Genomic DNA, 24,568 nt, shown 5'->3' on the forward strand with positions numbered 1-24,568 from the left:
GCATCAATCCTGCACCTCTTCGGTTTCGGCCGCTGTTGGTTTTCCGCTTATGGTTTGAGAAGCATGCGCTGGTGTTCTGTCCTTTATTTTTTTGTTGTTTTTTTTTTTCAAAAAAAAAATCCATTTTCAAGGTGATGGCCGGTCGTCCTGAGAAGAACAACTAATGTGTCAACACGTCTATTTCAGGATTTACTCTCATGGATTTCTATTAATCGATTTCCTTTTTTGCTTTGTCATATTTTCTTTATCATAATTCTTGTTTAATTTCCAGTGTCCTTTGTGGTCTGAACTGTGCATGCCTCTTTCAGGGTGTATTTTCAGGTGATGAAGAAAGTCTCCTTTTGTTGTGTTTTAATTATTTGTTTTCTCTCGGGCTACAGACTCTGTGAAGCCTTAGACTCTCACTGTGTAGCAAGCGTAATTAAAAGCCATTCTCTTCTCTTTTCCGAACCGATTTCACGCAGTTTTAATAAATCCCTGCTTGATTCTTTTGTTTGCAGCACAATGAGAGTGTCAGGTTTCCTGCATTCCTTCACAGTTCAGTTGAAAAGCTCGTTGCGGTTGGGAGATTGTACTACGCAGGCTTGCAGCGCTCTGACAAAACCAGTGACCCGCAGTCATTTTGTGCCCAGCTGCTCCGCCAGACATGGTTGCTGACCAAATCTGGCTTTTACAAAAAACACAACAGTAAAAAAAAAAAAACCCAGCAGTAATCTCTGGAGAGAGCACAGAAAACCCTTCACCGAGAGGCTTTTTGCACTAACATTGTGTTTTGACTGTGTTTCTCAGGGGAGATGTAGCCTTTGGCAGCTAAACGAGTCACAAAGTAAAATCCTGTGTTTTTATTTGATTCCTTGTCTTTCTCTCTTTTCTCTTGTGTTAACTTGTCTTTTTTTTATTTTATTCTTTATTTTACTGTGGATGTTACCGCATTGAAGCACCTTTCCTCCTCTTCCCCCGGGCGCTTTCTCAATAGAATTGGTTTGAAGAGAAGAAGAGGGTTTCGGACGCTGGTTTGAAAGCCCTTAAATGATCATTTTATAAACAAAGTGGAAACAGGATTTAGAGTAATAAAAAAACCCCAAGACGCTCTAATTGAAAGACCTGCCATCTTCAGTCTTTGACCATTATTTTGATTTTATATAAATGTTCTTCTTTTATATTAATGGATATCAATGGACTTGAGTGTCAGTGTCCCTCACCCACATGCCACACTGCTCCTCTCTCCCTCTGCAAGCATGCTGATAACTTCAACTGTCATAGATGTAGTAGCAGTAGAAGTAGGAACCCTCTCTGTAGCTGTACGTGGACTAAAAAAAAATCACCGTAGCTGTGTTGAATAAGTAGCTTCTTATAGCCGTTAACTGTGGTTGTGATGTCAGTGAAAGTGTCTCTCTTTTGCTGGTCCACTTGACCCCGGTAGGGTGCGCTGTTAGCAGGCCCTCAAGGTACAAGACATGAGGAGACCCAAATGGGGGCTGTAAGCTATATGATGATGCAACTCGCGGGTCAAGGGGATGAGGAACATCCACTCTGATTCCTAACAATACAAGAAAAAAAAGAAAAGAAATTTTAAAAACCTGGGTTCAGTCTGGATGTTGCCCCATCCGTCAGCATGTTAGTTGCATCATAACAGCTTCTGAAGCTCATATGCTTGAATGTATCGGCTTAAAAACGAGAGGAACCATAATTGAAACTGAGTCGGGTGAACTGTTTTGATGTGCTAATATTCATTTGCAATGTGTTTTTTATTTTTTTTCCCAGTTGGGATTTTGATTGGCAGGATTATAAAAGAGATGAGTGATGTGTAATTGACTGTTTTTTGTATATTTTTTTTGCTCATCAGCACAAACAGCAGCCTCAGCCTTGTAAAAAATGAAAAAAAAAATGGCTTCCTGCTGTCAAAGACTCAAGCAAAAATCACCGTTGCCATAGAAACTAAGCACATGCATGGAATTGGGATGTCGTCGTTCCCCTCTCAGCACCGTAGAAGCCTATAATTCAACGCACTCTGCTTTTAAAAAAAGAAGAAGCACAGAGAAGCAGGGGACTGGACGTAAGAGTCCGACGCAACGGCACTTTGAAATCAGCCCTCCTCAAAAAAAAAAAAAACCTCATCTTCTCTTCTTCTGAGCTGCTAAAATTAGAGAAGCTGCCTGTCTGCATGCGAACAAAAACGAGCGCGGGGGAGATAAACGAGCTGTCCGTCCTGTCCGAGGCAGAGAATTATCACCCCGTCATGCTGCTGAGGGCTGAGAAACATTCAAATCTGCTGTTGTGGAGACACTCGGGGCCTCTTACGTCTGCTCCCGGCTAGCCCACCTCAGGCTCAACCAAAGCCAAATTCAAATTGGAAGTCTGCCTGAGTGGGGTTAGAGCACCCTGATGCTTCTGCAGAAACCTTCTGTTCTTCAATTAAAGTGAATGTTTAGATAATTTTTACTAACATTGCAACTCAAAAAAAAAAGAAAAAAAAAAGAATAAGAAGAAGTTAAACCTGCACTAATTGCCAAGCAGTGACACCCTGTTATGTATCCTCCCTCCTCCTTATTTCTCCTCCACCTCTGCAGCAGTACCCACCCACTGACATCACGGGCCAACTCAACTTGTCCGACCCGTCTGTCAGCACCGTGGTGTAAAAGAGAAGGAGGGCGACGCCGAGGTTCGCTCCCCGAGGAGAGAGGAAATGAGACGAGGGAGGAAGAAGAAGGATTCCTTGTTCCCTTCGTCGCCAGAAGCCGAAGCTTTTCATTTCACCGCCTGCCGACGGAGCTTTTGAGGAAGAAGAAGAAGAAGAAGTGGCTGAAAAAAAAAAAAAAAAAAAACACTGAACTTGCACCTTTTTATAAAAGACAGGATTACCTGCTCTTAGATGTTCGTAGGGTCCCTGAGCATGCACAGAAGAACCCATCCGACTCACATATACGACCTTTTCCTTCTGTATATTCTTAGCTTAAACTTACTTGTTTTTTGTCCTTTTACTCACATAAACTTTACTTAATGTTTGATGTTTTCCAGCTTTTAGCGAGCCCAGGTTTAGTTTGGTTCAAGGTTTTTATGGTGCATATCACTTCCAACTAGGGCCTAGAAGCCGCAGTAATATCTAGTATTTCGTTGCGACGTATCCTGCAATACAAGAGGTACTGTAAGCTTCAATGGAGATCAAGTATTTTTAATAGGATCTACTTGTGTTTTTATCTACACTTTAAGGGTTTTTAGGAATTTCTTTCATTGGGAAGCACTAATAACGGCACTGACGGTCTTGTCTACCGATGAAAGCATGTGTGAATAAGAGCTTTATGTATCTGAATGATAATTATTAGGATTTTTGAAGGATTCTATTGAACTCGTATCTTCCCCCTACTTTTAATTTTGCACTAATCTGACAAAATGCACGTGTTTCTATTTCTAGCAACTCAGCTTTATTACTATTTATAGAGAGATAAGCAAGTGATAGAAATTATGCATCTATTTGCAGTTTTATTAATTTGTTTCTGGTGTTTTATTTTCATGTTCAGCCATGTTTAAAGGTTTTGGGACGCCCTCTTTCTTCCTCTCTCCTGCCCCAGCAGTCTTTCTCATTTCCAGTCTTGATAAAAAAAACACAAGGGGTTGCATCAAAGGGCCAGGTTTTTCACCCAACCAGCGCTCGGTCCTTCGTGCAAAACCTCCTCCTCCAGCTGGAGGGCTTTTTGCACGAAGGAGCCGGGAGTGACTTTTTAAAACTTTGCTTGGCTTGCGAGCTTCCACGCGAGTCATGGTTAGATGCAAAAACAGGCCGTTTCCCAGTTTTCTGGAGGTGAGAAACCAGCTGCTGTGGACATGCGACTATCATGTCCTCTCTGGTGTCTGGCACTGCGTAGCACTTTATGCTGAGGGGTCTCCCAAACTGTACGGAAATACACTGATTTCACCAAGAAATCACATCACAAATACCTTTTTTTTTTTCTTTTCTTTTCTTTATCAGAGAAACGATGAATGATGCCACTTTTAAACGCCCTTTGGTTTCGGACCAATAGGCTGCTTCTGATCTTCGTTCAGGCCTGTGCATGCTTTATTATGTGTTCTTTAATCAGTGCTTCAGTTCGTTCCCGGATGCGTGTTGTGGTGCAGCTAGCCGAGCCGTGTGCAGCACTGAAGTTGAATGAAATGTAAATAGAGTCTGGTTCCATGTAGGTGAGGATGACGAGGTCGTACTGCGCTTGTCCTACGACTTGCAGCTGAGAATGTCTTCTGCTATAATTACAAACACACAAACAGTCGTGATACACAGGCATGCATCGCACAACATGCACACACACACACAGACACACACACACACGTCCACATCTTTAAATCCCTTAAGGGAGGAGTCACGTGTTTTTCTTACCTTTTCCAGTGAAGCATTGAACCATCTTGTTTATACAACTGTAAATAAAATATACTTACATTGCCAAGTCTAACCAATCCTGTGCTTTAATTGTTTTTGGATTTGCAACAAACAACAACATTCATTATCAATTTGACTGTATTTTGTTTCCCAATTAATTGTCTTTGAAATATTGAAAACTTCTCAAAGTCCAAAGTGACGTCTTCAGAGTTCAGGTGCAAAACAGGAAAACGCAAGTATGAACACAAAAAGAAAATAATAACAAAGTGAGTAAAAAGATCAAATATAAGTCCACAGAGGAAAAAAGTAGGCCTTGTGTCCAGAGCATGATGTGCATTTTTAATAAATCATCCCCTCTGACCCAACTGCCTTCTTAAACAGGGCATTGTTTTTGTTTTTTTTTTATAATTATTTTTTATTTTTATTTTATTTTATTTTATTGAATAAGACTAATTTCTAATCATAGTGATAATAAACTTTGTGTATTTTTTGCTCAATAGCAATATTTCAAATTAAAAACTTCTAAACTGGGGTGGAGCAATAACCATGATATTTACAAATCGCAGTATTGGTGTAATGTTGTTATTACGCTGATGAGAAGTTATTAAATTAGCTATCCAGTAACACTCTGCCTCCCTACAAACGTATTTTGACTGTAGTTCATTTGTCAAAAGGTAAATGTTATTTAGTTTTTTGGAGTTTTTTCCCCCCAAAATGTCTCTACACATCACAAATCATCGTTATCATGAATTCTTGTAGCCATGATCATCATGTTGTGAAAATCATCCCTGATTTAAACTAGATTTAAAGAAATTAAAGCCTAAGTTGTCTGAACTTTTATAATAAAACTGAATTTACTAATGAAAATGTTTAAATACAGCCAATGTTTTAAACTCTGCTTATCCATACAGCTTAAAGGCTATGATTCCTCATAGTTCTTGTTTCTCTGCATGTAGACGGTAAATACGCTTTTAAATACCCTTAATATAAATGTATATATAAGAGACTAACAAGAGCTGAAACACAAGTAAATACTGGACTTAGATTCATTAGGTGAACAGAACCACCACTTAAATTGAATAATTAGATTGCTGTCTGTTTCTTGAATAGATATAGAAGACATTATTTCACTATTCTATTGCTTTTATACAGCTGGGACGTCTTTCTGTCTCTCTTTCTGATTATCTTGGACTATATAATTTACTCCATGTGGAACTAAACAAAGATTTAAAGACTAACAAAGTGCATTTTTGTAGTGAAAATGGTAGAAATGACAGCAGAATTTAATATTATGTAATTTGCAACAACATAAAGTTCTTCTCTAGTTGTTGATTTAACCCTAAAAACTCATCTCTGTGTCAAAGTTCCATATTTAGATGTTTTTTTTTAGCTTAGATGTTCCTCAACACTGTAATGTCCTTTCGAACGTGTAGATCTATCGTGTCTCACGTCCTTTTCCACCCACATCTCCACTACCTGCTGCAGCTCCAGCACACCAGCTCACCACTGACTTTGCACAAACACTGTAAAACTGTTTTACAATTCTACAACTTCATTTAGCAGACGCTTTTATCCAAAGCGACGTACATCTGAGAGCAGATATAACACAAACAAGGATCCAGTCAGGAGAAAACAACCTGGATAAGAGCCATAGAACAAGTTCACGTGAGACAGGGCGTTGATGCCAACAGCATGTGCTTTACAAATTGTTGTAGAGTAATTCAGCCATACCTGTCGGATGTAGAACTCGATTCTCAAGAAGAAGAACGATGCAGAAAGTCTCACCTTGCAAATAGATAGAATTAGTTCTAAGGTTTGTAAAAGATGAAACCTTGAAGGTCTGCATTTGTGTCATTAAAACGTTGCAGTTTCAAATGCTCAGCCATGGTGTTGACTGATTATTCTGCTAATTATAAAACACCACATGGACATGTTAACAAGGTTTTAAAAAAATATTGATTTCTAGGTTTTTTTTGGAGTCTCTTTAACAGATTAAAGTGTTGAAACGTCTTAGAGATTGCCATGAAACCGTACACAGATATTTTCAATCCCAAGAGGACCGGAGTCGTGTTTGCTGCTAATTAGCACATGTTAGCATGCTAACACGCCTAACCACGTGACTTGCTGAACACGACAACATCATTACTGTGTGCATGTTGGCGTCGTTTAGCAGCAAAGCGCCGCCTCCCTGCAGTGTTGAACTCCACGAGACACGGCACCAACACGCTCCCTGTCACACTCGGTGTAATCTCCAATTAAATTACGTCTGTCATCATTAATTAAAGCCCAGCTGTCACTGTTAATTAACGACAAAGGTCAGAGGCAGGATAATGTCAGGTGAGACATTTGTTCCGGTCCGTTGACCTTCAGTCCTGATCGCAGCAGACAGTCTGTCAGAGAGATTAATGCGACTCCGAGTGCTGATCGGTCCAGAGGATGACAAATGGATCATAAAGGTCCAATGTGTCGGATCTATCAGCATAAATTCTATATTCTAATATGTTTTCATAATCACTTGTAACTGCGGATCATTGAGTTTCCGCTAGCTTGGAATGAGTCCTTCATATCGATGTGTGGAGCTTTAACAGAGTCCAGCACTGTGTTTCAGAACAGACACCAAAAACTGGCTCTAAACAGGAATCTCCAAGTTTTTAATATGAAGTGACAGCCATCGAAGCTTCTCCTATACAGGCCTGGCTGCAGTTTGTAACTTCACCACTAGATGGCCCTGAATCCTGCACGCTGGTCCTTTAAGTCCAGATCTGAACCCTTTGACATGAAGACAAGTTGTGCGTTACAGCTTCACATGCAAAGAGTCATGATGTTTATTTTCATTATGCATCGCAGGTTTTCACTCATTAAGAGAGATTTTAAATGTAACGTATGCAACTGCATGTCGTGCAGATGTGCAGTGTCGTGTAAATGAATCCATCCAGCAGAATATTGGTTGTTTTCCATCTATAGATCATAAAATAGCTGACAAATATAATTCTCAAAAATGGCAGTGAACCAGAATCCTGAAATTAAATTAAGCCGCTAAATGGAATTAACCTGAGATTTATTTCATATTATTTACGTCAATGCTTTTCCTGCTTGTTTGACTGTTGTTATTTTTATCTACTTAACAATATCAGCATCTGTTATGAGTGTGGATTATAAATTCTACGAAGCTGCGGTTCTTTTAACATCTTTGCTTCTTAATGCGGTTATTTAAAACTCCAAGAGAGCTTTTTTTCTCCAAAAAGACATTTTGGTGCGTCACTGTAGGAAATACAGAGGAATGAATAATTAAAATAATGACGGTTTAATTCCATTTAGCTGCCTCAGTTTCAAGGCCTCCCTACATTTTTCTATTTTGTGCCACCTTGTCTCTCTAAATTTGATCCTTACACACCATCTCGGAGAACATCCTGATTCCTATGGTGTATTTCAAGTAGAGAAGAGGCTCATCAAAGGATCTGTGTACTCGCAGAGGTGTCTTCTGTACCTGTAATGTATTAAAAGAGACATGAAAAAAAGCTGCAACCATGGAAACTGTGTTAGAATATGCTCCTCTGTGTCACACCTCTTTCGCACTATAAATACTAAAACCTCATGTCCCTTCGCTCTCATTCTCCCACGCTGTAAATTAACCTATAGGTGAATACATACTGTAAGGGATCATAGAGCACAGTGTCATGAAACGATGGACAGACGATGCAGCTTCACGTCAGTTTTAATCGACGTCACTGTAAAACAGCAGCTGCGAGGTAAAGATGTCTGCTTTTGTTAACTGCTGTCGACTCCTCGTGTCCTCCCGCGCATCACTTGTAGGATCGGCTAAGACGTGAGGACAGAAATCGAGGATGGACAAACTAAGAAATGAGAACAGAAGCAGGTATCATCTGGCTTCACCTGAACACAGCAGATGCATCGTTAATGTCATCAGTAACACCTGCTTTGACGTGTTTCATTCCTCTGCAAGCAGGATTTGGAAAGTTTGGAAAGTTAAAATCAACAAAAGATGCTGTTGCATCATGGGAAATGTAAGTGTTTGCTGGAGCTTAGCAGTGGATGTGTGTTTGTCATTAGGCAAATCCTGCAAACGAGCTCAGACTTGCTCGCCACACTCTGCTGTCACACATTAACACAGAGCCTGTTAGAAGCACTAAAGCTCCACCTCAAGGTTTTCGTCTTGTCAGCGTTGAGTCATGGTCAAATTCATTTAGCTGTTTTGTCACAGATTTACTTTAAAAATGCTCTTTTGCGTCAGTGTGACAACAGAGTTCCACTAAGTAATGCTAAGTAATTAAATCAACCTTCATCCTACCAACATCTTTTACATACAAATCCTACTAACTGGAGTCCATCTGGACTGCTGTGAAAATCTGTTTACACGTCATATTTATTCTTTAATGATGGATGTTCTTCTGACTTCATGGTTTATTTATATCCAGTCGTACTGACTCACCAGTGACTGGGCGTCTTTATACTACAATCACCTCAAACACAGTCACTGCACTTGATTCTCTCAGTTTCACTAATTGTGTGACTTCAAGCAACAACCGGCTGCACCTGTGATGAACCAGCTGAGTCACTTTAAGGAGGTGAACACTTAGTTTACTTTGAATATTTAACTATAGACATTACAGTCGTGACTCGATAATCTGACACGAAATGTAAAATCTTCTTTTATGTCGGATAGCACTGCAGGGTGGCGCAGTTGGTAGCACTGTTGCCTCGCAGCAAGAAGGTCGTCAGTTCGCGTCCCGTTTGGGGCACCGGGATCTTTCTGTGTGGAGTTTGCATGTTCTCCCCGTGCAGTGTGGGTTCTCTCCGGGTTCTCCAGCTTCCTCCCACAAGGTCCAAAAACCTGTTGAGGTTAATTGGTGATTCTAAATTGTCCGTAGGTGTGAATGTGAGTGTGCTTGGTTGTCTGTCTCTAAGTGTAGCCCTGTGATAGACTGGTGACCTGTCCAGGGTGTCCCCTGCCTTCACCCTGAGTCAGCTGGGATAGACTCCAGCCCCCCCGTGACCCTCGTGAGGATTAAGCGGTGTATAGATAATGGATGGATGTCGGATAGCAAGGCTGTTGGATTTTCAAGACGGAGGTCGAGATGCAAGGAGGGCTTGATGCTTGAAGGCTCATTTGTTGTTAATATTTATTGTTTATAGTAACTAGTGTATTGTTAGAACACTACGCATCGCTGGATTTCATGTCTAATTGACCAGTGCACTTGTGCATGAGCCTGCTGGTTGACACCAAAGGTAAGTGGCCCTAAATCCGATCGGATCTTTTGCCATGTGACTTCTGTCTGAACACCCAGGTTGCACTTATCCGACCTACACGTCATTGATACACAACAAACTAGGGCTGGTCTGAATAGCACTTTATGGTCTCTGGATATTTAGGCCCAATTAATAATGAATATTAGAATACTGCGCGGTCGGGGGGGGCACTTCCACCCCGGGGGAAGTGACCAGAACGGACAGGCAGTATTTGGCCGCTGATGCCAGTTTAAGACAGCGGTCCCAGTTCTGTTTCCACCATCGGTAGCGGCGTAGGTGACTGCGGGGGAGTGATAAAATGTAGTGAAAAATATACACTCCACCATTACCATCCATGTTTACTTCTGTAAACACTGAGCATGCTCGCTGCGTATGATGTTGTCGTGTCCTCTTGTGCGCATGCGGGACACTTTTGGGTCGCATGAAGTTCACACAGCAGATCACATACAAGTCGCATTTAATTGAAAATGTGAACGAACTCACAAAAAAATCTGAATTGAGCCTTAAGTGCTGCAGCCTGAACGTAGCCAATCTGTGGGATTGTTCAGTCAGATAATACATCATTATCCTGAATGGTGACATAAAATGTCATATCGGAGTCAGAATCCAAGGCTGTCGTTATGATAAGGTTGTTTTTCATAGGCTCTGTTCGTTTTTCCTAAAAACCTGTGGGATAGCAAGGTTTAGGATTGTTAAGGGTCGGATTATCAAGTCATGACTGAACTTAGTAAAAACCTGTTTTCACTTTGACAAAATAAAGTTTATTTTGTAAATTCCTCTCAAAAAGGCAAAATAAACTGATCATGATTCAATGTTGAAAAGCAATAAAAGCAGGAAAGTGGGCTGAACTGTTTAAATCGTGATGGTGTGTTTAAACCATCAGTGCTTTTTGCTGCAGACTTAAAAACTACTTTTGTGGTTGCATTTCACATCTTCACTCCATCATGCACCTGCAGGTCCTGAGTCTAGATACATCACTACATTGTGTTAGCATGCTGTCCCTTTCCTCTCCCTGCTGGGATCACCTTGATATTTCCATGTAGGCAGCAACAAGGTCAGAGGTCAACGTTGTACATATTCAACACTGACATGACAACCTGTTCTACATCAGTGGAGCGACTGATATGAGTTCACACATCAGCATCTCTCCTTTTCTAGTATTTCACATAACTCAGCTGTTACTTTTAGATTTTGAATTCTTTTATTATATCTGCTTTAACATACTTTATGCCATGAGTTCGAGTTTTTATCTCTCTGTTGGACTTTTTTTGCCAGCTGCTGCTTTGGTGTGTTTGTGAACAGGGTTTGGGTGAAATACAGTCAACTGCTGGACACAAATCGCGTGGCGGCATTTTGTAGTTAGTGACGTAATTCAATGAATAATAAGGAAAAAGCGGAATACTTTGAAAGCATTTGAGCTCCACAAATATTCTCTGTTCTCTTTAAACATCAGAAGACATTTTCGGTTTGTACAAATGCAAGTTTTGTATGCATTTATTTTAATAAATGTGTATTTATTTGAATAAATGCATATTCAGTATTTATAGTTAGCCAAGCAGCCTGAGAGAAACAGTGCTGCCACAAACTGCACGTGTTCTTTCTCTGTTCTACAAGATGCAGGACGCAGTTTCTTTAGTGTAAGATTTTGCTTTTGCAGTTTTTTAGGCAAAGGCTGCACACTGGAGTTCTTTATTTGTTTAGGTAGTGACTTATATATGAAACCTTGTTGTGCTCTTCTAATAGCAGTCAAGCAGCAGAAGCAAATGTGGAAGTCAGGGATGAAAAACATGACTATTTGGCCTACAAAGCAGAAAAATAAGGTTAAAGATGAGTCTTCCAGGTCACCCCTGTAAAAACGTCCTGTTCTGCCACTGCTAAAAATGCTCGTCTTCCAATTTCAGTGCAAATGAAACAGAATAAAAAATCCATTATTCATAAACATAATTTTAAAAAAAACAAGTTAATTTCACTAACACTGGCAACCAGAGAGAAAAAACTTACTTTGACATACACTAGTTATCACGGAAAGGAAAAATCATTGTTTTTAAAATTGCTGCCATATTTTAAAAGTCATAATCAAAATGTAATCAAGTTATACTCAACGATGCAGTTTTTTTTTTTCAAATGTACCCTCTGCTGGGTATCGTTATTTTTGTAATCTGATTACATGCAATATGTGATTTGTGCACAACTTGTGAAAGAAGTTAATAGAAAGACTACAACCAACCCTTTGCATGACTGTTTATACTACAGTATGTTACAAAAGCAAACCTCCATCACCTGTGCACAATGTGTACATTTGCACATTTTAGGCGAATAACTTGCACATTGCTGCACATCACGTTACTTTTATCACTTAAAATTCTCTGTATTTGCTGCCCTTGCTGTTTATTTGACTTGTGCCTGCTTTCTTTTTACATCTTCTCATCCTCTGTGAACATTGTGCTGTGATGCACTGATCACCAGGTCAGACTCCTCCTGAGTCAAAACCTGCTTTACAATCAAACTGATCACAGGAGGAAATGCACTCATTTATTATCATGTCTTTGTGGTGTTTACAGCTTGTTTTACTGAAGATATAAGATGAAAATTGACCTTTACTTCTTTAGAATATGTGGCATTTTTGTGAAGGATGTGAGAATAACAGTTTGTGACAACATGAGGTGTAACATTCAGCAGCTCCTTCAAAATAACTCATTATATATTCTGCTAAATTTAGACTCTGCAAAAATAGACCTTAAAAAAGTACAAAGAAGGTATAGGGCTGCAGTGAAAACTTCATTTCCATGCTTTATTCATTCAAACGAGGACAATTTGCAAGTCAGCTTTTGAGCTTCAGCCATTCACATGCAAATCCTGGAGGGAAAACAACGAGCAGCTCCTCGCTCCAGAACTGGGCCTCTGCCAGGTTCGGCCAAACATTCCCATTCACGATGGAGTAATTACGGGTCATGTGATCTCTTTTAAATTAACAAGGAAGTGATTAGGCCCTGGGTAGCTCCACCCTGTCCCTGCTGAATGTGAAGGAGCAGCAGGTTCCTCCAGGATAAAAACATTTTTCCTCCATGGCACCAGTCGTCCTGGAGCTGCTTCCATTCACTGAGCGGCCCGCCGGCTTCCAGGCTCATGGAGCTGCTGCGCTCCCAACTTGAATTCAGGTCAGACTTTGCTATCTCGAGTGAAATGTAAAGCAGGAGGCAGGCAGCAGGTGAAGCGTGAACACAATCGGGGGGCCGTGATAACTCACTTGGAAGCTATCAGCCACTTGCGCTCCCACCTGGCCGCTGCAGAGTCGCGGCGCTCCGGCTCCCACCAGGCGCACAGAGGAGACGCGCTCCCCGGCTCGTCATGGCGCAGCGCTCCGCTCACCTCGTCGTGCCCATCGCGCTGCTGCTCTTCGGGCTCGTCGCCATCCTGCTGCTCACGATCCCCGCCGAAGACGTCCAGGAGCCGCCCGGGTTCATGGTGAGGTCCGCTCCGCCGGGTATTTTTGGGTGTTTGTAATCGAAGCTGAGCCGGGCAGGCGGCACACACGAGGCTGAGAGGGCTGCGGAGCTGTGGAGGGGGGATACCACGACCCGGAGAGAGTGGTCTGGTTGGGTGTCTTAGTTCAGAACAGTTGCATCTTCTTCTGTCTGCAGAAAGTTAGTTTGATGTTCTCTGGTCAGCTTTTAAAATGTAAACATATGGAAGTCCAGTGGTGCCAATATTCAATTAAGTAATAATAATNGGGCTTGATGCTGGAAGGCTCATTTGTTGTTAATATTTATTGTTTATAGTTGTTATAATAACAAGTGCATTGTTAGAACACTACACATCGCTGGATTTCATGTCTAACTGACCGGTGCACTTGTGCACAGCCTGTCGGTTGACACCAAAGGTAAGTGGTCCTAAATCCGATCTGATCTTTTGCCATGCCACTTCTGTCTAAACGCCCAGGTCGCACTAATCCGACCTACACGTCATTGATACACAACAAGCTAGGGCTGGTCTGAATAACACTTTATGGTCTCTGGATATTTTGGCCCAATTAACGATGAATATCCGAATACTCTGCGCGGTCGGGGTGAGGGGGAGGCACTTCCACCCCAGGGGAGCACTCCGACGGGTGGAAGTGGCCTGAACGCACAGGCAGTATTTGGCCGCTGATGCCAGTTTAAGACAGCGTTCCCAGTTCTGCTTCCACCATCAGTAGTGGTGTAGGTGACGGCGGGGAAGTGACGAGCGATTTTAATATTTTTCTAAAAATATACGCTCCACCGTGACCATCTGTTTACTTTCATGAACACTGAGCACGCTCGCTGCATGTGACGTCGTCGTGTCCTCTTCTGTGCATGTGGGACACTTTTGGGTCGTATGAAGTTCATACAACAGATCACATATAAGTCCAATTAATTGGAAATGTGAACGAACTCACAAAGAAATCGGATTTCACAAAAAAAATCTGAATTGAGCATTAAGTCCTGCAGTGTGAACGTAGCCAATCTGTCAGATTGTTCAGTCAGATAATACATCATTATCCTGATTGGTGACATAAAATGTCACGTCGGAGTCAGAATCCAAGGCTGTCATTATGATAAGGCTGTTTTTAATAGGCTCCATTTGTTTTTCCTAAAAACCTGTCAGATAGCACGGTTTTCAGATTGTTAAAGGTCGGATAATCGAGTCATGACTGTACTTAGTAAAAATCTGTTTTCACTTTGACACAAAAGAGTCTTTTTTGTAAATTTCTCTCAAAAAGACTAAATAAATTGATCATGATTCAGCGTTGAAAAGCAATAAAAGCAGGAAAGTGGGGTGAACTCTTTTAATCCTGATGGTGTGTTTAAACCATCAGTGCTTTTTGCTGCAGACTTAAAAACTACTTTTGTGGTTGCATTTCACATCTTCACTCCATCATGCACCTGCAGGTCCTGAGTCTAGATACATCACTACATTGTGTTAGCATGCTGTCCCTTTCCTCTCCCTGCTGGGATCACCTTGATATTTCCATGTAGGCAGCAACAAGGTCAGAGGTCAACGTTGTACATATTCAACACTGACATGACAACCTGTTCTACATCAGTGGAGCGACTGATATGAGTTCACACATCAGCATCTCTCCTTTTCTAGTATTTCACATAACTCAGCTGTTACTTTTAGATTTTGAATTCTTTTATTATATCTGCTTTAACATACTTTATGCCATGAGTTCGAGTTTTTATCTCTCTGTTGGACTTTTTTTGCCAGCTGCTGCTTTGGTGTGTTTGTGAACAGGGTTTGGGTGAAATACAGTCAACTGCTGGACACAAATCGCGTGGCGGCATTTTGTAGTTAGTGACGTAATTCAATGAATAATAAGGAAAAAGCGGAATACTTTGAAAGCATTTGAGCTCCACAAATATTCTCTGTTCTCTTTAAACATCAGAAGACATTTTCGGTTTGTACAAATGCAAGTTTTGTATGCATTTATTTTAATAAATGTGTATTTATTTGAATAAATGCATATTCAGTATTTATAGTTAGCCAAGCAGCCTGAGAGAAACAGTGCTGCCACAAACTGCACGTGTTCTTTCTCTGTTCTACAAGATGCAGGACGCAGTTTCTTTAGTGTAAGATTTTGCTTTTGCAGTTTTTTAGGCAAAGGCTGCACACTGGAGTTCTTTATTTGTTTAGGTAGTGACTTATATATGAAACCTTGTTGTGCTCTTCTAATAGCAGTCAAGCAGCAGAAGCAAATGTGGAAGTCAGGGATGAAAAACATGACTATTTGGCCTACAAAGCAGAAAAATAAGGTTAAAGATGAGTCTTCCAGGTCACCCCTGTAAAAACGTCCTGTTCTGCCACTGCTAAAAATGCTCGTCTTCCAATTTCAGTGCAAATGAAACAGAATAAAAAATCCATTATTCATAAACATAATTTTAAAAAAAACAAGTTAATTTCACTAACACTGGCAACCAGAGAGAAAAAATTTGCTTTGACATACACTAGTTATCATGGAAAGGAAAAATCATTGTTTTTAAAATTGCTGTCATATTTTAAAAGTCATAATCAAAATGTAATCAAGTTATACTCAACGATGCACTCTTTTTTTTTTCAAATGTAATCTCTGCTGGGTATCATTATTTTTGTAATCTGATTACATGCAATATGTGATTTGTGCACAGCTTGTGAAAGAAGTTAATAGAAAGACTACAACCAACCCTTTGCATGACTGTTTATACTTCAGTATGTTATAAAAGCAAACATCCATCACCTGCACACAATGTGTAAATTTGCACATTTTAGGCGAATAACTTGCACATTCCTGCACATCACGTTACTTTTTTTTATCACTTAAAATTCTCTGTACTTGCTGCCCTTGCTGTTTATTTGACTTGTGCCTGCTTTCTTTTTACATCTTCTCATCCTCTGTAAACATTGTGCTGTGATGCACTGATCACCAGGTCAGACTCCTCCTGAGTCAAAACCTGCTTTACAATCAAACTGATCACAGGAGGAAATGCACTCATTTATTATCATGTCTTTGTGGTGTTTACAGCTTGTTTTACTGAAGATATAAGATGAAAATTGACCTTTACTTCTTTAGAATATGTGGCATTTTTGTGAAGGATGTGAGAATAACAGTTTGTGACAACATGAGGTGTAACATTCAGCAGCTCCTTCAAAATAACTCATTATATATTCTGCTAAATTTAGACTCTGCAAAAATAGACCTTAAAAAAGTACAAAGAAGGTATAGGCCTGCAGTGAAAACTTCATTTCCATGCTTTATTCATTCAAACGAGGACAATTTGCAAGTCAGCTTTTGAGCTTCAGCCATTCACATGCAAATCCTGGAGGGAAAACAACGAGCAGCTCCTCGCTCCAGAACTGGGCCTCTGCCAGGTTCGGCCAAACATTCCCATTCACGATGGAGTAATTACGGGTCATGTGATCTCTTTTAAATTAACAAGGAAGTGATTAGGCCCTGGGTAGCTCCACCCTGTCCCTGCTGAATGTGAAGGAGCAGCAGGTTCCTCCAGGATAAAAACATTTTTCCTCCATGGCACCAGTCGTCCTGGAGCTGCTTCCATTCACTGAGCGGCCCGCCGGCTTCCAGGCTCATGGAGCTGCTGCGCTCCCAACTTGAATTCAGGTCAGACTTTGCTATCTCGAGTGAAATGTAAAGCAGGAGGCAGGCAGCAGGTGAAGCGTGAACACAATCGGGGGGCCGTGATAACTCACTTGGAAGCTATCAGCCACTTGCGCTCCCACCTGGCCGCTGCAGAGTCGCGGCGCTCCGGCTCCCTCCAGGCGCACAGAGGAGACGCGCTCCCCGGCTCGTCATGGCGCAGCGCTCCGCTCACCTCGTCGTGCCCATCGCGCTGCTGCTCTTCGGGCTCGTCGCCATCCTGCTGCTCACGATCCCCGCCGAAGACGTCCAGGAGCCGCCCGGGTTCATGGTGAGGTCCGCTCCGCCGGGTATTTTTGGGTGTTTGTAATCGAAGCTGAGCCGTGCAGGCGGCACACACGAGGCTGAGAGGGCTGCGGAGCTGTGGAGGGGGGATACCACGACCCGGAGAGAGTGGTCTGGTTGGGTGTCTTAGTTCAGAACAGTTGCATCTTCTTCTGTCTGCAGAAAGTTAGTTTGACGTTCTCAGATCAGCTTTTAAAATGTAAACATATGGAAGTCCAGTGGTGCCAATATTCAATTAAGTAATAATAATAAAAATAAATAAATCTGCACATTAAGTGAAGAAAAAACTTTGATTTAAATACTTTTGGATCAGAATTATTATGTTGGCACTATTAGGGTCTAAGAAACAGCATCATTTCCACCCGTCATCTATCAACAGGTCAAACTACTTGCAGCTACATTTGCAGATGCACATAAATTAAATGTCAGTATTTTATGACAGTCTAAATTGGCATCCCAAAGCAAACATGGTTGGTTAAAATTCTGCCACTAACAGACGGTTAAATCCACTCTGGATTTGAATTTCTATGCATATTTTATCATTGCAGGTAGCCTCTTTAAGAAAAAACACATTTAAACATGATTTGACTGTTTCTGGCCTTTTTCTTTCTTCTAAGACTTGCATATACCTTTTTTACATTTACTTTTGTGGTTGATGAAACATCATCTCAGTGAAAACAAGACTGCATGCACACGCTGTCAAACTCCTTCCACCTGCATATAAATTATATTGTAATATTTTAGGCACAATTGATATTCTAGAAGCAAAAATGTTTGGTTAAAATGCTCCTGGTGTGTATGGAAGTCCAGTACTGACAATATTAGATTAACTACTGAGTGAATTTTTCTGCACAATAATTACTTCCTCACCTACTTAGTCTATTAAAACACATCTGTGCATGATGTGATTGATTTGTGGACTTCTGTTTTTTTGCTTTTTTGCTTGTATTTACCTTTTGAACTCACTTTTAGAGTCCAGAAAACAACGTCGTATCACTGAAACAAAAGATCGAAAAACAGGTCAAACTTTGTGTTCTTGCAACTGCATGTAACTTGAATTTAAATGTTTTGTGACGGACATACTTGGTATTCCTAAAGCAAAATTGACAGGTTACAATGCTGCCAATACCAGTGTTAAGTGAAAGTCCTATGAAAGACCAAAGTCATCCGAGACTTTCCATACATCTGGGTTACTGAGTTCCAGTCCGGTTCAATGACGATGGCCAAAAAAATCCAGGAACTTTGCACTTTGCAAACTAGTTATCATCATTTCTTAGCGTTGTAAAGCAGTTTACTGCACATCTCATAACATGCAGGTGGAAAAGACTTTGTTTTAACCATGCAAAAGATCTCCACAGTGAAGGCGTCTATCTTGCACAGTCACTGGAGCTCAGGGAGACATCTAGTTTTGTGTCGAATGCATTGTGTGACAGGTCTGGTGCTGTCATTTTCCCAGTTAGTCTTTTGCCCTAAAGCCATTTCACCTTTCTATACGTTTGCTTAGGATGATTTAATATGACTTCAATCAAGTAGCCGTGAATATCGACAAACTCTACAGGCTCATGTCCAAACCTGCAGCGTTCAGTGTGAGCTGGTAGCACGACTTGGATTCATTATCCAGTGTTTCAGTGTCATTATAAGACATTCCAGACAGCCGTGAAGACAGAGGCACATCCAAAACATCGTAAATCCAGCGCCGAGTGCACTTGCACGTAGCCTGACATGTTGACGGATGACAGTTTGACAGCCTGTACATGTGGCTTTGTTTACACCGAGGTGACGTTGTCGCCCGGACATCCTCTGCAAACATGACTCAGAAAACCTGCACAGATTATGTAACCGCTGACACTGCAGTCATATAAATCATCATATGCACATATAAAGATATGCAAAATGAGGATAGGTCCAAGAATCAACAGTGAAGCTTTGTCTAAGAGAGCAACATATCTGTCATAAAACGTCGTTCACATAAGACTAGGTGTTGCCCTGAGCTGCAGCTGCTGCCGTCCCTGTTCTGCTCGTTAATGGCACTCGGCCTGGAGATGTTTTGCATGATGGAAGCTTGTAAAAAGAAATATTTGACTCCTGCATGTTGGGAGACATACAGTAGATTAAGTCACAACTTTTAGGCACAATGAGGACAAGCTTAAGAGTACAGAAACACTGCATCTGTAGTTTGTCTTTACTGTGGTGAGCCACTGAGTTACCTGAATGCAGTCGTCTTTGGATCACTTGGATTTCGATCTTAGCGTGAAAGATGTAGGTGTACGTTAGGTTATGTACGCTGTAGATTGTTTGTAGCCTGTTTAACCCTGCAAATGTCTTTATAAATGCTTAAATGCTTTGCTTTTGTTTTCAAACTTTAGCCTGAGTTCATGTGCAAATTCGTTTTCTGCCTTCTGTAAGAACAAGGATGTGGATTATCTATTGTGATATTAAGCTGCTGTTTAAGTTGTGCAACATTTCTTTATTTCTCTATTACACCTTCTCGACTCCATAAAATGTGCACCGCATGTATTTCACATCCTACATAATTGTTATATTCTGGTACTTTTTAATAGTGGGAAATTCTGTGTAGTTTTTTGGATGAAAAGGCGTTTAAACGTTAAATTTGGGTCACATATGAATAAAAATGGAGAGTTTTAAAGACAACAGATAATACATAACTGCCATTTCAACAACTTTCTTAACTTCTTTATATCAAAACAGTGTTGGAACTTGGCCAAGAGGATATACATTTTCTGTCTGCAAATCACCAAATCGTTGCTTACAGGATGCCAAATAGTTGAAATGCAAAATTTAGAGGGAAAAAAATTACACTCCATAATATCCTCAACGAAATTACCTTTGCATTTTATTGTTCAAACTGTCTAATAGACTTCACTATTTGTGTAATAAGGATGCCAGCTAATCATTGTGTGTTTCTGCAGTTTATTATCTGTGTTGTGTCCCTGCTCGACCCTCAAGTTCAGCTGAGGACAGTGTGTTCTTGGCCTTCTGTCATCAGGAGCTCTGTGGTGCAATCAGGAGTGAAATCCTGACAAATTACCAAAAAACACAAATAATTTTCAAGATTCAACCCCAGGTGATTGGAGATGGAGTCCATAAAATGTCAGAAAATAACCAACAAATTGATGAATGGCAGCATGAGGACAGCGCTCGTTCATTCAGTATTGTTGGACAAGCTGTTGTATGATGATTCCCATAGTAACGCCGTGTTTTGGCATTCAGAGCAGGTCAGCTCCGGCCTCTGTTCCCTCTGCGCCCTCATTTTTGTGTTACTAGCTTCACATCCCATGGTTCCTTTTTTAAGCATAATGTAGCTGCCCTTTCACTCGCCAACAATGCAGCAGACCATTGACCAAAAAAAAAAAGAGGGGGGTTTTCTTACACTGAGCCGGGAGACGAGTGCCGCAGCTCCAGCAGCGTATCAAATGAAAGGACAAAACAGACCATTAGAGCTGCTCATGTTTTTGGCAACTGTTGGGGCGAGTCCTTACAACTGACTGCACAGCGGTAATGAGGAAATATTATGAGAAATTACCAAGAAAGGCGTCCGCATAACATCGCTGCTCGTGCACTGCGGCGATTCGAGGGTGTTTGTAGGAGCCGGACAATGTGGCCGGATGTGCATCTATTTCCTAGAAGTGGATCTGTGTCTGTGTGTGTGGTCCCTTTGCTTTGGATGGCCGGTCACGTGGCTTCTTGCTCCCCGTTGAATTCAACACACTCTTTTCCTTCCTTTTGTTTCAAACCGGCATTAGAAGATTTGTTATTCTGCTTTATTGTGAAGCTGTTTCAGGAGAACAGGTCTGAGGGAGAAAGATGAGGTGACGGTGACACCTGGAAACAAACTAATCAGACGAAAAACACGAAAACACTGGAGGCCTTTTCTTCTAATTATGACCCAGTTTCTAATAAAAGATGTTCAAAGTTTTGCATCTTGTAATTAAGACAACACTACTGAAGAAAGATTCAGTTTGAGCTGTTTTTAAAGACTTCTTTTGACGTCCTTATCGCATGATTTTCAGATACAGACTCATCTTCATTATAATGAATTATCATTTTAATGAATTAACATTATAATGACATACTACACACAGATTTGAAATATTGCACACTGCATGGACATATTCTTGTCAAAGTGAAATATTGCACAAGTTATAAAACATTTTATTGAATTTTCAATATTTCATTATCACTTGACTTCCCCAGTGTCATTGCCAGTATTATGTTTTTCTGTTTCTATATTTTCTGAATGTTTCATACTTGCGTCTTATTGGTTTTCCGCTAAAAAACACATTTCTCAGATTACACAGTTTAGTTTTTTGAGCATTATCTGGCAGAATTTTTTCCCTCTAAATTAACACAGTTTTATCTTATTATTAATTAATTAGATGTTGAGTCATGTTCTCAAAAGATCACATCTGTAATCGTGACAAGTAGTATGGCTAAAAAATGTACAGTTTCTCTTGAAGGCTTGAACTTAGCGACTGCTATGCAACATCTGGGCCTGAGCTCTGCTTTGTCAGAATACTGAGGTTTAATTGTAGGCTAGTTTAGGCTCACCATTCTTTATTAAAAGAATAGTTTTTGTCGACTTTTAAAGGAAGAGCTAGTTCCTGAGCCGGTTCAGTCTACCTTTTTAGTTCATACCAAGTCATATTTTGTGACGTCTGCAGAGGCTGTAGGAAGTTCTAAGTTCTCCAGATAACCTGTGCTACGCCCGTCCACACTAAACACATTGGCACAGTCCTACAGTGTAATCTGTAGCCAGCTGCTATATTCCCGTGTGTTTCTCTGTGTTTGTTATGAGGCGAAATGCAGTCGTCTGCTTATAAAACCAGCGTCTACCTAAAGTAGAACAAACAAAAACGCCTGCGTGTCTGCAAAGTCGCCATCAACCTGTGGGCGCAGAAAGCATGAATTGGCCATTTAGTTGCAGGATGTTTCGGCTGCATGCAAGTAAATATAAAAGTACACTCATAAATGTAAGCTGTAGGGAGGCTTTAAGAGGAATGAGTAAAACCTTATGCAAAGAGGCTGACATTGGGGTTGTGTGATCTTGTCTGTTGGTTCTCATTTAGGGTCTGGTTGTAGCTTCTGCACCATTTGAAGACATGAGAAGACTTTGCCACTCAGATGCATAAAAGGTGCTATTCAGACACTGAAAATGATCTTTTCTGATAGAAAAGGAAATGTATGCAAGAAATGTAGAACCCTGATATCAGTTAAAAAGCTCTTTTGAGGTAGCTCCTGGTTTTACAGCTACAAGGAGTCAAATGAGCATCACGAACAACATAAAAGTTGTTATTGAGCCGAGGTAAATTATGTAGATATGAATTAAAAGGGGGCCAAGTTGGTGTGAGAACGAAGACAGGTGACATATTAAAGGAAAAACCAGGTGTCTCAGTGAACTGTGGCTTCAAAAAGTGTCACAGGAGAGTTTTTGTGTCATTGGAAAAAGCAAGACAGATAAGTAGAACTAATACTTCTTTGTGCATGCTAAATAGAAAAGAGCTTGGAGAAGGGGATTTTTTTTGACTCAGAACAAACAGAATTGTCAGTTTTTTACTATTTTCTTCTTGCAAACTTGTGTTGATTCGTGATCATTACCTGTACCCGGTGTGTTACTCTGCTCAGGGCTCAGCTCCCTTCAATGAAGTGCTTCAGCATGAAACAGCCAAAACTGTATTTAGCAGGGACAGATCAGTGGCAAGAGGAGAGCTATGGCAAGAATGTAGGATTCCATTACTGTCATATGTGCGTGAATGTGAGAGTTAACAAGTCCCAGATCCAACATGTGGCACTGTGTTGAATCAAACTTCGCCCTAAACACACAAACATCCCTCCTGAACCACCCTTTTGTTGGATTTGTTGTTTTATTGAAGTCGATAACGCTGCATTTCAAAAATGCAGGACACCATGCAGAATGAATGTGAGTAAAAAATTTAATTTTAAAGGAAAATACTCAGTTTTATGAATCATATGTGACTCTTGTGGTCTTGCAGAGGACAATAAATCATACAATACCAAAATCAAACATCAACACAGAGAAAGATGTAAAGACTGTGATCACATGGAAACGTTTTCTGCTGCCTTAAATACATTTAAGGTAAATGTGTGACAAATATGAACAAGAATTGGTGTAAATTAAACTCCTCCCAACATGTTCTTAGACACGTAAAACAACCAGATTTCTCCAAGCCACAATAATAAGACAAATACAGAAATCAAATTGTCTTTCATCAAATCAGAAAAAACCTTTGCTGTCATAAGAAGGTGAATTTGTGCCATATTTTTTTTTAAAAACCCTTCAATGCTGACTGACAGACTGAAGTGCTGTCGACCACATATGTGCACTTGTGTAATCTAACACCCAGAGGGACGTCTTTAAAGGTCGACATGACGAGTTAACCTTCCCTGCAGCCACATGCCTTCCAGATACCAAGAATCAGGTCACCTCCATCGTAAACCTCTTTCATGCTCTTTTCTCTCATTAACCGAAGCCTTCCTATTTTCAAAGCTCTTGCCACAGTTATCTTTGGGGTTATTTCGCTGCCTCAGCATTTAACCTTCTTCATGGTATTTACTGCTCTTTTTCCTCTCTCTGTAGTACGGGATCGTCCTGGATGCTGGATCTTCACACACAGCTCTGTACATATACAAATGGCCGGCAGACAAGCAGAATGGCACAGGTGTGGTCACCCAGCACAGCGAGTGTCACGTAAAAGGTACGTGTTGGTGCTTTCTCCACTAAAACCCAATGTTTGCATGTCAAACACTGCTGGAGTTCAGTCCTACAACTCTGCAACCAAGATTCACTTTAGAAACATTTGATTCTTCTGTGCTTTTTCTTAGACACTGTGTCTCCCGAACAGATTTTACTAGTTTCTGTTTGACGCCAGCCCAGTCGGCTGTCTGCTGATCGAGACAATCTGCAGCTAATCACATTATACATATTCCTACAGAAACGGTTTCTGGAACGGTGTACATATGGACAGCAGATGTTTACAGTAGAACATCAATGAGCTGACTCTTTTTTATCTCAGGTTCAGGTCAGCGCTGTGGGAGGGCCATGGTATAGTTTTTTTCCATGGTTTACATTGTAAATTCCTCTGAAGACAAGTTCAATTACAGCAATGTAGCCCCCAGAAAATTAACCCCAGGCCTTGATGGTTCCACCTCCATACTTTAGCAGTGAACAAAAGTTTACATACACTTGTAAAGACTCTGTACATCATGGCAGTCTTGAGTTTCCAATGACTCCTACAACTCCTAATTTTCCCTGATGAATTCTTTGAAACACGTCTTTGTCATTTTGGTTCTTTCGCAGATTTATTATCAGTCTTCTGCTGGGTCAAAAGTATACATACAGCAACTTGAATTAGCAATTTTGGTAGCGTTTACAGTTGTGTTAATCAAGTGTTCTAATCATGAGTGATTCTGATTGATTACAGCTGCTGACTCCTCTGTGCCAGTTTAGTGAGAGC

At 40.7% G+C, this 24,568-nt stretch overlaps 2 protein-coding genes across 6 annotated transcripts in view; both read left to right on the plus strand.

Moving 5' to 3' along the window:
- Positions 1-2,639, plus strand: part of grin1a (glutamate receptor, ionotropic, N-methyl D-aspartate 1a) — a 38,876-nt gene extending 36,237 nt beyond the window's left edge. For all 4 annotated transcript variants that reach the window (XM_008291756.1, XM_008291758.1, XM_008291757.1 and 1 more), the window contains one exon: positions 2,571-2,639. In XM_008291756.1, the coding sequence (XP_008289978.1) occupies positions 2,571-2,639 (69 nt within the window). The remainder of the gene's footprint in view (positions 1-2,570) is intronic.
- A 14,297-nt stretch (positions 2,640-16,936) lies between these two features.
- Positions 16,937-24,568, plus strand: part of LOC103364603 (ectonucleoside triphosphate diphosphohydrolase 2-like) — a 17,176-nt gene continuing 9,544 nt past the window's right edge. For both annotated transcript variants that reach the window (XM_008291760.1, XM_008291762.1), the window contains exons 1-2: positions 16,937-17,061; positions 23,692-23,809. In XM_008291760.1, coding sequence (XP_008289982.1) covers positions 16,945-17,061; positions 23,692-23,809 — 235 coding nt within the window. In that variant the 5' untranslated portion in view covers positions 16,937-16,944. The remainder of the gene's footprint in view (positions 17,062-23,691; positions 23,810-24,568) is intronic.

The sequence above is a fragment of the Stegastes partitus genome, unplaced genomic scaffold (assembly GCF_000690725.1).
Source record: "Stegastes partitus isolate 25-593 unplaced genomic scaffold, Stegastes_partitus-1.0.2 Scaffold761, whole genome shotgun sequence".
NCBI lineage: Eukaryota > Metazoa > Chordata > Actinopteri > Pomacentridae > Stegastes > Stegastes partitus.